General features: G+C 41.5%; 1 protein-coding gene across 2 annotated transcripts in view; it reads right to left on the minus strand.

The window, feature by feature from the left end:
• Positions 1–12849, minus strand: part of ctnnal1 (catenin (cadherin-associated protein), alpha-like 1) — a 58978-nt gene that overhangs the window by 18831 nt on the left and 27298 nt on the right. For both annotated transcript variants that reach the window (XM_037794875.1, XM_037794874.1), the window contains exon 2: positions 3442–3631. In XM_037794875.1, coding sequence (XP_037650803.1) covers positions 3442–3631 — 190 coding nt within the window. The remainder of the gene's footprint in view (positions 1–3441; positions 3632–12849) is intronic.

Here is a 12849-nt window from a genome sequence, read left to right on the forward strand (position 1 = left end):
CGTGAAATATGCAAATGCTAAATATTCGTACAATGTCCAACTTTCCCTTTTCTCTCTTTCTAACCTGCTCTTACTAGCCCCCAAATAGGGAAGAATACAGAGCTCTTTAGGCTGAAATCCCATCACCAAAATAGTCCCTATCAAGGGGAAAAGGTCCAGAGTTAAGAGCAAGAGGGAGGAGGAGAGAAATCTCTAAGAAAGAGACAGCTCAGAAAGGAGGGGGAGGTCTTTATCGGGTCATGCAGCTTGGCTGTCTATTTGGTTTGGCTGGTCCTACGATGCAGCACTGACGAACTGATTGCATCCGACAGGCTGCTTTTCAGTGCCAGCTCCGCTAACCAGTTAAAACATTTAGGCCTGGCTCGCAAAGAATGCTGCTCAACCCCCGTGACACTAGCAGGGTGGAAATCAGAGGGAGCCAACTCTCCTCTCTAAATCCCAGATTATGGATGGTATGGACTGGAAGATGGATTTTCATGACCTTAAATGTAAAACAGACCATTGTAACTTCTGTTCACTGTGAAAAAAAGGTGTTTGTTCCTACATGGAGAATCATGCATCAGGTGTAATGAATTCTACTTTTTTCTGTAAATGTATTATTCATAGGTGAAAAACTTGAAAGGCCGATCCTTGATGTGTGTGTACAGCGCTTGCTTGCAGGCAGTCAATCTTGCATGACTCAATGGATGGCAATGTCTGTCAGTGGATTGTGATGAAACTTGATCCCGCGGGATGACTTAAGTTATTCCTTAACTTTCTCATCTAGTGCCAGCAGCTCAACATTTTGATTTGTCCAGTACTTTGGTTTACAAACAAATACCTTAAAAACTAATGACATCCCCATCAGCCTTAGCTGTACCCTGCTTTATGGTCTATTTGACTCTAAATGGGACCATAATTTACTAAATGAACATCATGCTGTATTGAAGAAGACTTGAAACGTGATTGAGACCATTAACTCATGTTTACAATGTTTACTGAGGTAATAACTCAAGTGAGAAGTAGGGTCATTTTCTCATAGACTTCTATACAATCAGACTTCTTTTTGCAACCAGAGGAGTCGCCCCCTGCTGGCTATTAGAAAGAATGCAAGTTTAAGGCACTTCTGCATTGGCTTCACTTTTCAGACCCAGAGGTTGCTCTGCTGCACATCAGCATGTTTGCATTTAGCTCAAAGCACCGCTGTGCCTCAGTACAGCCTCACAGACCTGCTACCATTGCTGTAGACGTGTTTCTGTATTATTTATATATCATTCATGAGTAAAATATTTAAAAAGCCCGATCCTTGATGTGTGGGTATAGCTCTTAGAGGCAAGCTTATTCCCTCTTTTTTATTGCCCTGCCCCTCTAGTCCAGTATTTAAACACTCACATACTGTGTGTGCTATGACTTTATTTTGATCCTAATTACCATCTTATCTTGAAACTTTCTGAGGGAGAAAGAGAAAGTGAGACAGAAGCACGTGAATGTGAGAATGACACAGAGAGGCTGAGTGAAAGAGACAGACAGAGATCCAACACAGATTGCCTTCACTGACCTGCCTCATTGGATCTCTCCAGCGCTCTGATGATGGGTAGCATCTAATTAAACTAGTGCTTTCAGCCTGCCTTTATTTCATTCATTATAGCACACAAGGCTGAAGCCTGCCTGATTAAACTCTCCCCGCGGCTAGGTATTAGACAAATGCCAATCCCTCTTCACTAACTAGCCTTTCTCTCTCTCTCTCCTGGAGACTTAAAGCCTCTAAAAAGTATTTCTTTTTTTAATTCCTGAAGATGTCTCAATCATTTTAAATAAAATGGTCAGAGAGACAAAATGTTTTTCTTCTTCTAAATCAGGGAACAGTTGTAAGGTGTCTGTCAGGAGAAGTGCTAGGGAAAACTGTGAAAACACCTCCCTAAGAGGAACGTGAGAAGAACTAGAATAAATTAGTCACAGTGGGCACACAAATCCAGACATTTTCACACACACACACACACTTGGCCTCACCTACACACACATTCACACACACATTTTCTCATCAGTCTATTCTCCCCCTCCCACTAGCGCTCTCTTTGTCTGAGTTTTAGCTGTCTTTACAAATCAACGCAGTGTGAGGATTAAACGCTTTGCTACACAAGCTGGTTCCCCCGACGTAAACCTATTATCACGGTGTTGTGTCTAAAATTCTTATCCAATGCGAAATTGTTTCCGGTCTGCTCTGCAGAAGGCTAAATGAGGTCCTTGTTTTGCTTGATAAGAACAAAGTTTCCATATATAAAGAAGTGTTGCATTGAGCAAGTGGTGACAACTATCTAAACGAAGAATTGTAAGAAAAGTTTAGATAGACAGGAAGATACGGGGTTGACGTGTGTATTTTTAGACAGCATTTTAATGGCAAAATGTTACAAGAAACACTGAGAGACACACATTTGTGACACCTCTCCTTTCTCTGGTTCAATAAAAGCTGACAGTGCCGTAAAGGCTGATCCACACATTCTTGTTCCTTCACACTGGTTGTCACTGTTTCCACCCCTCCTACGACCCTCCGTACCGCTTTGTCTCTCCCAGTTGTTTACTGTTTTGCTCTTGATATACCCATACATCCATCACGCAGATTTCGGATTCGCAGGAGGATGGAGACTCTTGCAGCTCACATCTCAGACAGGTCTATCACCTAACCTGCATGTTTTAGAAAGGGAAGGAAACTGCAGAAATGCAGACATAGGGAGAAATTTAAACTCCACTGCAGACAGGCCCAGCAAGCAGATACAAACCCTTGAAAAAAAATGAGCCGTCCTGACCTCAGGTGGAGAAATATTTCTCAGTGTAACACAGACGCAATCCATGAGGCAGTGAATATCGGGAAAACTTCTTCAATCTGGCCAACAGCCTGATGCGTATAGTCTCCTATCAGAATCTATTACGCAGTGCTTTCCCAGCCAGCGCAGACACATTCATTCCTTCCTTCTACACGACACCCTTGGGTGAAGAAGCACTTTTTCACTTCCAACCTAATAACAACAATGTCTTTAGAAGACTCTGGAGGTCCTCTGGTGTAACGCTGTCTGACAGCCGGGCTGTCCAGACAAATCGAAACTTGCTCAAACTTGATAACACTGTGATGCCTGAAGGTGATGCCTGGTGCTTTATGAAACTGTCACAGTTTGTCTTAACAAATAAACACTGATGAGTCTTATTGGCTGACCAGCTATAACGACCTCAATGGCAATTTGTGAACACCATAAAGCCATGGCAATGCTTGTGACAGGAAGATACAGTATCCACTCTGAAGAAAAAGCCTTTAGGATGAAGCACCCTCGCGTGGTTTTACAACATCAATTTGCGACCACAAAATAAGTGGCGTCTCTATTTCCCCCAAAAGAGAAACACTCAGCGATGTGTTGAGTTTAAGGGCAGCAATTCAGTGAAATGTGGAGTACATAATAAGATCCGGCCTACCTGCTCTGCGTGCCTCGAAGCAGGCTTGACCCATCTCATCCTTGAGCTCCTGGTTCTCGGTGGCGATGGCCTCTCCGACGGCGACGAAGCGTCCCACAGCCACACTCACTGCCTGGCCCACCCTGTGTATGGCTGCCAGGGTGCGCTCTGACTTCTTTGGCTTGTCTTTATGGTTGATCAGAGTGGTGATCTGCAAGGGTGTGTGGAGAAGGACAAGCAGACACATTAAGACACATACTTTACTTTTGCTGTAGCCAGTTATTTAAAGGTGCAATCAGTTTGTAGGATTTGGCGGTGAGGTTGCAGATTGCAACCAACTGAAACTTCCCCCTGTGTGCGAGGACGCAAAAAATGTGAAAATGTGAAAGGCCCTATCTAGAGCCAGTGTTTGGTTTGTCTGTTCCGGGCTACTGTAGAAACATGGCCACCGGCTCTGTGAAGAGGACCCACCCTCAGTGTAGGTATAAATGGCTCATTCTAAGGTAACGAAAACACAACGAATCTTAGTTTCAGGTGATTATACACTAAAGAAAACATACTTATTAATATTATATTCAATTTCTGCTGAAATATCCTCCTAAATGTTACACACTGTTCCTTTAAGCCTTGCGTAGTTAGGTATTTTATAGTTACTTCTCCATTATAGGGCTACAACAAATGATAATTTTCATTGTTGATTATTTTCGCGATTAATCAATTAGTTGTTTGGTCTATAAAATGTCAGAAAATGGTGAAAACACGTGGATCAGTGTTTCCCAAAGCCCAAGATGATGTCCTCAAATGTCTTGTTTTGTCCACAACTCAAAGATATTCAGTTTACTGTCATAGAGGAGTAAAGAAACCAGAAAATATTCACATTTAAGAAGCTGCAATCAGAGAAATTTGACTTTTTTCACTTCAAAAAATACTCAAACTGATTAATTGATTATCAAAATAGTTGCAGATTAAATTAATAGTTGACATCTAATCGATTAATTGTTGCAGCTCTACTCCATCGACCCATCTAAAAGCCTGGAGGAAGATAAATGAATACACAAGTTGAATGACCGCACATTGCCTATCTAGAATCATAACTTCTTGTTCGATAGTGTAAGTATGCTGCGATTATATCCAAACAACATCTGTGATAAGGGAACATGTTGAGTCTGGAGCCTGCACTCCATTTGCTTATCAGGAGAGAGGAGTTTCCTGCCTGTACAGCTACAAGTGGAGATAACATTTTGGAAGACGGCATGATAACCTAGTATGCATGTCAGAAAGAGAGAAAGCAGCACAAACACGCACCCAATCTCCAACACAACATTTCATCAAATTTGAAATAAGTACAACAAAACAGCAGATGGGACATGCACGAACATCTTTTACGACATACACAAGACAGTCCACTGCAGAAACACGCACACACCAAACTCAGGTGGGGCCTCTTAGTGATAATTGAGGGTATGAATTATGAATGGGTAGAGCCAATTATCATCAATTATTCATTGATTGCTTTCACTCTCTCCAGCTGTTATCATTGTGGTTGTAAGTGTGTGTATGCGTGTCAAACCATTTGGGTCAGGGAGTGGTGGGTGGTGGTTTTAATTGGCCCACAGCTGCAGGTGGTCTGAGCGGGGAATCTTTTGCATTAAAGTCTTTGTGGGCAACAGAATGCACGCTGGTTCTGCTGAGCTCAGCCGGCTGTTTGAACGAGCAGCGTCCTGACACAGGAATGTAACACACCAGGCGGTTGCTTTTTTTTTGTTCCACAAAAGAATCTGAATGGAATCCTTTGAAATGTGTTCAGATAGATTTGACAGTGCACAACACAATTAACCCTGAGATGTCATGGGAAGTTGACAGGATTGTTATAGATCAGTATCTGACAGGTAGCACACACAAACACACTTAAATTGTGCCCACACATGATCAGTATACTGTGTATCGGTATCAAGGCACACCGTGGTATAAACGTTGACGGTTATCATGCTGTGCACATTTGCTGGTATTGAAAAAACGGACATAAGTAAGGTAGTGTGAGTTAAAGGTACAGACAGGAGCAGTCTGACTGCGCTGTCATGCACCTACAGTATATGTTAATTGCTAATAATCATAGGACATTATTTCAAAAGCTCAGAGCTGATGTTATTTTCCATTTAGGGATTACTTACAAGTTATAGTGCTGCTAACATGTAAACCAACATGCTTTTAACATTATATTTATATGCTTTTTCTATTAGGTTTATAATTCTGATTATTATAATTCTTTTCTCAATCCTTTACGGGTTATTGTAACTGATAATAAATATATTACTACTACTAATAATAATAATAATAGTGTAATACTGTGATACCGTGAAACTGTGATATTTACTGAGATGGTTATGGTACCGTGAAAATCTCATACTATTACAACCCACCGTATGAAACGCTCTTTTTGAGCTCTTGCCCCGCCCCCTCCCGAGCCCAGTCTGCTGTGATTGGTCAGCTGGCCCACTGTTGTGATTGGTCAACCGAACCAAATTCTTCGTACTCTACTCCAGCTCCGCTCTAACTAGCTTTGTTTGAGGGCGTGTCAAACTAGCCGCTAGGCAGGTATTATGCAAATGTGTTACTTGGTGACATCATCCCGTTACGGAAGAAAAGGCGTGACTTTGATCAATGTGTTCTAAGCAGTTCAGGAGCAGTGTCTCTCCCTTTGGCGTGGACTTTGTAACTTTGCAGACCTTTTGCATGCACAAAAAAACTATATACAGTAACACACTAAAGGAAAGGAAAAAACTGCAAAAGCATAATTGATCCTCTTGAAACAATTAATCAATCATCAAAAAGTTTCTAATTCATTTTCTTTAGATTTTCTCAGATGAAATGACTAATCAGCTCTTCACCCAACTATTATTGTTGTTATCAATTAATCAGATTATTTTTTTAATCTACCGATTAATCATGTCATTTCTGTAAAATGTCAGAAAATGGTGAAAAACTTCCCATCACAATGACTTTGAATCTTGTTTGTCTTCATTCCTCCACATTCAAGCTCGCAGTACAAATGCCTCCTGAATCTGAATGCCACAACGGTAAATTAGCCTGAGTCAGCAAAAGCTCTTGCGCTGCTGCCCTGTGAGACCTGACCCACATTAAAACTATACATCACACATCATCCACACTGACAGTTTCACCGAGTGTTGCCGAGTTTCAAAGTGATGTTTAATGCTGCTTAAGTTGTTTCACAGAGCCCCCGTGCTCATTAGCACTGCACACAGCAAATATGTTTCTTGTTGAGAAATACCATGATAGTTGGGTACAGAGAAAATTCAATACTGGGTCAGACTTTCCAACTTCAAATTGCTGAGAAACTTAAATTAATTGGGAATGTGTCAAAAACAAATTGAAAGTCTGCATAAGATCAAAAACATATTCCAATCCTTGAATAATGAAGGTCACATCTCTATATGTACTGAAGTTCCAATGGTAGTTTGGTTCAATAAAAAAAACCCACATTCACTCTGATAATGGCCCTGATCAAGGATTTCTGATAAGCATATGAGCCCTTCTGTTATTCTCTATAAAATGACATAAAAGATGTTGAGTTGTTGAGTATCTGTTTTAAAAGTCATGAAAAAGAGACATGAAGAAAAAAGGTTAGAAAGAAAAAGGTTTAGATGTAAGGGAGCTAAATTATTGCTATTGCTCTCCATTCTCGGAAAGACCATTGCTCTGTAGCAACATCCTGACCCCGAAAGTGCTCAGAAAGCTTTTGGTCCGTCACTCGCCACTTCATGTTATCATCTGTCTTCTTTATCTCAGTATTCCCTTCCTGCGAGCCCAGTGTTTTTCACTGACTCATCCACACACAGTAGGATACTCCGTAGAAAACACCAATGCCGGCTGGACATGACGCAGCCTAAAAGAGGGAATTGGGACACAGTGACACATGATTCAGACCTACGTCATAAAATAGACTGTTGTTCAACATCAGGGGGGCATTTATGTTATACAAGAGACTTTTTCTGTGACGTAAAGCTTCTGACGATTCAAGCGTCTGTCCCTGGCTTTTCTGGAGGACTCTGTGTCTTGTGTACAACTCAAAGTGTGTGTGTATGCATGCATGGTATTTTTATGTCTGCATGGTTAATTGATGTCTGAATGCAGATTGTTTTCCCAGATGACTTGTACAAGCAAATGGTGACCACTCAGACTGGCATTGATCCAGAAACCAGAGCCTGATTATTACAGATCTTCCTGTGCGGAAAAAGCTTCTTCTACACTGCAGCAGATGAGCGGAGGGTGAAGTTATTTTAACAAGTTTAACACGTTGTGTCTGTGAAAGACAAACAGAGTGAAAAGGTCTGTGTGAATTACAAAGAGAGGCAGGGAGAGAGAGCAGAGTATAACTAACTGCTGCCTAGCATGTCCTCCATTAAAGATTACTAGGTGGGTACATTCACTGGGCTGTGCAAACAGGAACCGAGCAGGGTGGAGGGAACATAATATTGATGCAGTGCCATCGCAGCAGAGAAGGCCATTGTGTTTGCAGAGACAGAGAAAAGTGCACATGCATTCTACATTTGCTAGTGAAACCCTTAAAAAACAGTATTTCTTATTCGCGTTGGGTATTGAGTAAAATGTGTGGATACCATAGTAACCAAGACTTCAAATGTGACCAGGCATTCAATGCCAACTTTCAGTACTTCACAGCTTTTGATACTCTATTCTATGGACACACATCAGTCCATAACAGAAAAATATTGAGGCTCAGTGGACAATCTCCAGTGAAGCCAATGCTCAAGTGCCTTAAACTTGCATTCTTTCTAACAGCCAGCAGGGGGCGACTCCTCTGGTTGCAAAAAGAAGTCAGATTGCATAGAAGTCTGTGAGAAAATGACCCTACTTCTCACTTGATTTATTACCTCAGTAAACATTGTAAACAATCACTAAGTCTTCTTCAATACAGCATGATGTTCATTTAGTAAATTATGGTCCCATTTAGAGTCAAATAGTCCATAAAGCAGGGGATGCTTTAGAGCGTGGTTTCCTTGCGATTGACAGATCGCTACCACGGCGTTGTCCGGTCTGGGAGTTGTCCGTGTTTTCATCTTACAACTTTAACCCTTTCACAGTGTGTCTTCTGTTCATGAAAGTTAATATTAACATTTTTGGTCGCCTAAAAATGTCTTATTCAGCGTTCAGTTGTACTTAGCTCCACCCTCTTGTGTCACTTCTGGTTGCAAAGAACCAAGATGGTGAGGGCCAAAACAGCAAACTCGAGGCTTCAAAACAGCAGTCCACAAACCAATGGGTGACGTCACGGTGACTATGTCCACTTCTTATATATACAGTATATGGGCTCGATATTAGGGGTGTAAGAAAATATAATAAATATTGAGTATCACGATGTTATGTTTTGTGATACTGTATCGATTCTCAAAAAACAATATCAATTTTTAATTAATTGTTTACATGCAGTCAATATTTCATTTGCAAAGATATTCATCCTCTCAATGTATGTTCCCTCTCAAAGTGGTGCTATAATGTTGGAGGGACAGTGATAAACACAAATGTAGATCCCACTGTTCTGATTAAACTTTTCTTACTCAGATTTTGTGTATTCTTTATACAATGACAGTTTTCCTGAAATTACATTTTTAAGAGCACAATATATTGCCTTGCTTACAGTATCGCAATATATCACAATAGATTGAATCGTATAGCCCCTGTATCATGATACGTATCGTGTTCTTGCCAATACGCAGCCCTACTTGATACCCAGCTTCACTCCTTATAGACACCTGCTCAATCATTGAAGCTGCACTCACTTCATTCTTCACATCTCTATTTCACACACACCCTCCCTCTCTGTACCAAGCTGCTGTGCTCTGCTGCACTCCAGCAGTGCTCGAATGCCAATGAGGACTACCAACCAACCGAGCAGCATCCGGCCCAAAGCCTCCAAAACCCCACAGAGGATTTACACGATGTGAAATCTGTGACATAAGCACAAATGTTGCTTTAGATGCAAAGTCAGACCTCTGGCAGATTTGTTTATTGACAGAGCTAACTGGCTGTGTCCCCGGTGCTATAACAGCTTGGATACAGAGGGGATTGCTGTAAAGAAAAATGGCTTAATCTACCATCTAATGTAATAAATGTGGGGGTCAGCTTGGAATGTGTATTCTGGTATATTCATGACAAATGGTCTTTTTGAAGAATTTATCAAACTCCCTGACGTCCCCGATTTCGGGGGAAATTTCAGATCTGAGGACTTAAATGAACAGCGTTCCCGCTGCTCCGACACACACAGTTCTGTACATAATCTCTTATGAAGTCTCTCGTTTTCACTCTCTCTTTAGCACAGCAGAGCCTGTCCATCCCCTTCCTGTTAACTTTCTCCCCTGGCACACTACCAGTCAATTCCCAACCATCCACCTCTCATCTCTTTGTTGTGCACAATTAGGAGGACAATTAAAAGGCCGTAAAAAACGACATCAACAGCTTACTCTGAGCGGCACAATGCACTAACGGAGCCCACCCATTGGTTAGCGGGAAATCTAGACTCGCACCTCAAGGACACAGTGACCGACTATAAATCAGAGGGTAACAAAAGCTGGAAACATTCGTGACTGCCTCCCATTGCTACTGACAGAGTTTCATTGAATGGCTATGCTGGGAGGAAGTTTGGCATTATCCGAGTCATTCTTTCTCTCCGCCTGTTTTTTTTTCTTTCTGATTCTTGGATAATGCAATTGTAGGAATGTGTAAATAAATGGGTGTGCTTGTGGAAGCAAAATTCAGTTTACTCAAAACAGATCAATTCAAAGCCTCTTTCCCAGTGGCAAATTTGCGTCATTCTAACGGCGAGAAATCCTGCACAAACAAAAGACAGCGGGATAAAAAGTGAGTGTGAACAAGCTCCTCCTGGAGGCCTGACGGGGCTTTTATTAAACACAAATGGTAGCCATTCATCACCATAATTGCTTGCTTGGCAAGTGTTATATTGGCCCTGCTTATTTGTCTGAATTATAGCTCAGATTCCTTTAAGCTTTACTTGGCCTGCTGACGAGAATAACAGCTCAAAAAGTAATTCTTTCTTTAAATGTAAAGCTGGAAACAGCATAGAAACATCACATTCAGACAATGGCAGTAGAGCTCAATAGGATTCCCATATGTGTGAATGTGGGGGTGCAAATAAAGAAGAAACATTATCCATCCATCTAGGGTGACGACATAGTTTTTTTTTTTATTTGTGTCTACTTTAGCGTGTGTGGGTGTGTGCAGATGCAAGTATTTACTTTACACACATACTGCTGTGTGTGCAGTTGAATAACCGTGATGTGTATGGGCAGGAAATAATTGGACAGTAGCTTGTGTGAAGAAGAGGAGACGAGGAGGAGAGAAACAAAAGGAGAGGTTTAACGCCTTGGTCGTGTTTATTTTCTGATCAGATGAAACTGCCTGCGTCATTTTGTTCGAGAGAGTTTGTCCTTGTTAATCATGGTAACTTTGGGAGCCTCCAATTTCTGTTCACCTCAGATCGTCGCTCTCATTACACAAACTCCACAGCATATGGCTCACTTTGTTAAAGTAAACAGGAAAACGAATACTTCCAGGCCCATTACAGCACAAAGGGATCATTGTTGCAGGGAGTGCTGCACCTAAAAGGACAAGGACAATGTTCGTCTTATCCGTGTGGATTGCTTCTGGAGGTTTCCACACATTTTTTGTTTTTGTCTTCCACAAAATCTGCTCCTGAAAAAACTGTCTTTACTGATGCAAGGAGAGACGTGGCTGGCTGTTCGCAGGGGAGAGAGAGAAAAAAAAACATAAGAGGAAAGGGATGAAAGTCGCACTGAACATGCACTTTAATGGGTGAGTAAATTCCTTCCAAATTGGCCGCAAGCAGATGGGAGTTCGATGCCGCGCTGGTCCACAGCCAAACTGGAGAAGCAATATGAAGAGATGAAAAGAGAGACGAGGGAGCTGGGAGGAGAGCGGATGCACAGATAGACGGAGGAGAGGTGAAGGGAGCGAGGAGAATAAAGAGTAGGACATGTCACATCCGCATCACACTTTACCCTGACATGTTCCATCCTCGCTGTGTACGTACCTAACACCACTCTTCTCTATTTCAAAATTCCCTCCCTTGTGACTTCATCAGTCTTTCTCTGCACAACTTCATCCATCACTCCTCCAGCAGTCTTCTGTGTTCAGTACTGTAATTGATTCAAGTCCGTCCCTATAGAGCCTGGCTGCTGCAGTACACCAGTACAGCGCGATACACTACAGTAGTGTGAAAAGTTATCCCAGATTTCAAAGTCAAGGAGGACAACGCACATCACTAGTCACTAGGGGGTGAAGGAACAGTCAAGGATAGATCTTTTATTATATAAACTATTAACTTCTTAACAATCCAGCCGCTGTTCTGTCTTTCAGAGGTTGTGGTGGACTCAGTCTTAAAGCTAGAGTGAAGATACTGGAAATTAAAAAACCATGTCACGCTAGCTTGTCGGGAAGAATGCTAAATAGCGCTCCAAAGGAAAAGACCTCTGACCTCAAGATATGTGAATGAAAACTCTGTGATGAACAGAGTGAAAACTGTATCTTATTAGGTAAAACAGATGTTGACAAACAGCATAATTTGCAGTTGAAAAAAAGGTAATAAATCGCAATATATCGCAATAAGATCGTATATAAGATCGCCCCCTGCTGGCTATTAGAAATAATGCAAGTTTAAGGCACTTCAGCATTGGCTTCACTTCTCAGACCCAGAGGTTGCCCAATGGTAGCAGCTTGAGATGTTAAAGCTGCATCCTTTTTATATATTGTGAAAACATATGCACAGACCAGCAGAAATAGTAGAGCTGCTGCACCATCCAATTCTTACACTCTAAAAACGCATTAATCAGAAAACATATGCCCTTTCATTCCCCCCAAAGAAATGAGTTAATATCTAGGGCCCTAATTTCAAGAGCACAATGCACACAGTGAACAATATTTGACAAATTGGTCCAAACTAACATTGTCGGTTTTCTGGACACAAATTTGTTCTCCAGTTGGTCATTACTGAACAAAAGCCATAGTGAAACATAGAGGGCTAGAGGCCAATTTACAGCCATGTTTGGCAACAATGAGTCATGCCCTCATCTCGCAAAATGTATAAGCTGCACTCAATCTATGCTCTTTCAGCTGCCTACGGACACAATGGGAAGAGTTACAGAGTCAGCTAATAAGCGCATAATGCAGGTTTTCTGGTGCACCTTGTTAAATTAGAACCACAAGTCTGCAGTTCAATATAGCATAAACCACATCCATATGTTGTCTTGACTGGTCATGCATTCATTAGGAATTAGATTGCATATGCAGAGCTATTTTTCATTTGGTACTCAGTAAACAGTAAATACATTCTAATTAACTAGTGAGTGTGTGGGGAGA

The sequence above is a fragment of the Sebastes umbrosus genome, chromosome 15, assembly GCF_015220745.1.
Source record: "Sebastes umbrosus isolate fSebUmb1 chromosome 15, fSebUmb1.pri, whole genome shotgun sequence".
Classification (NCBI taxonomy): domain Eukaryota; kingdom Metazoa; phylum Chordata; class Actinopteri; order Perciformes; family Sebastidae; genus Sebastes; species Sebastes umbrosus.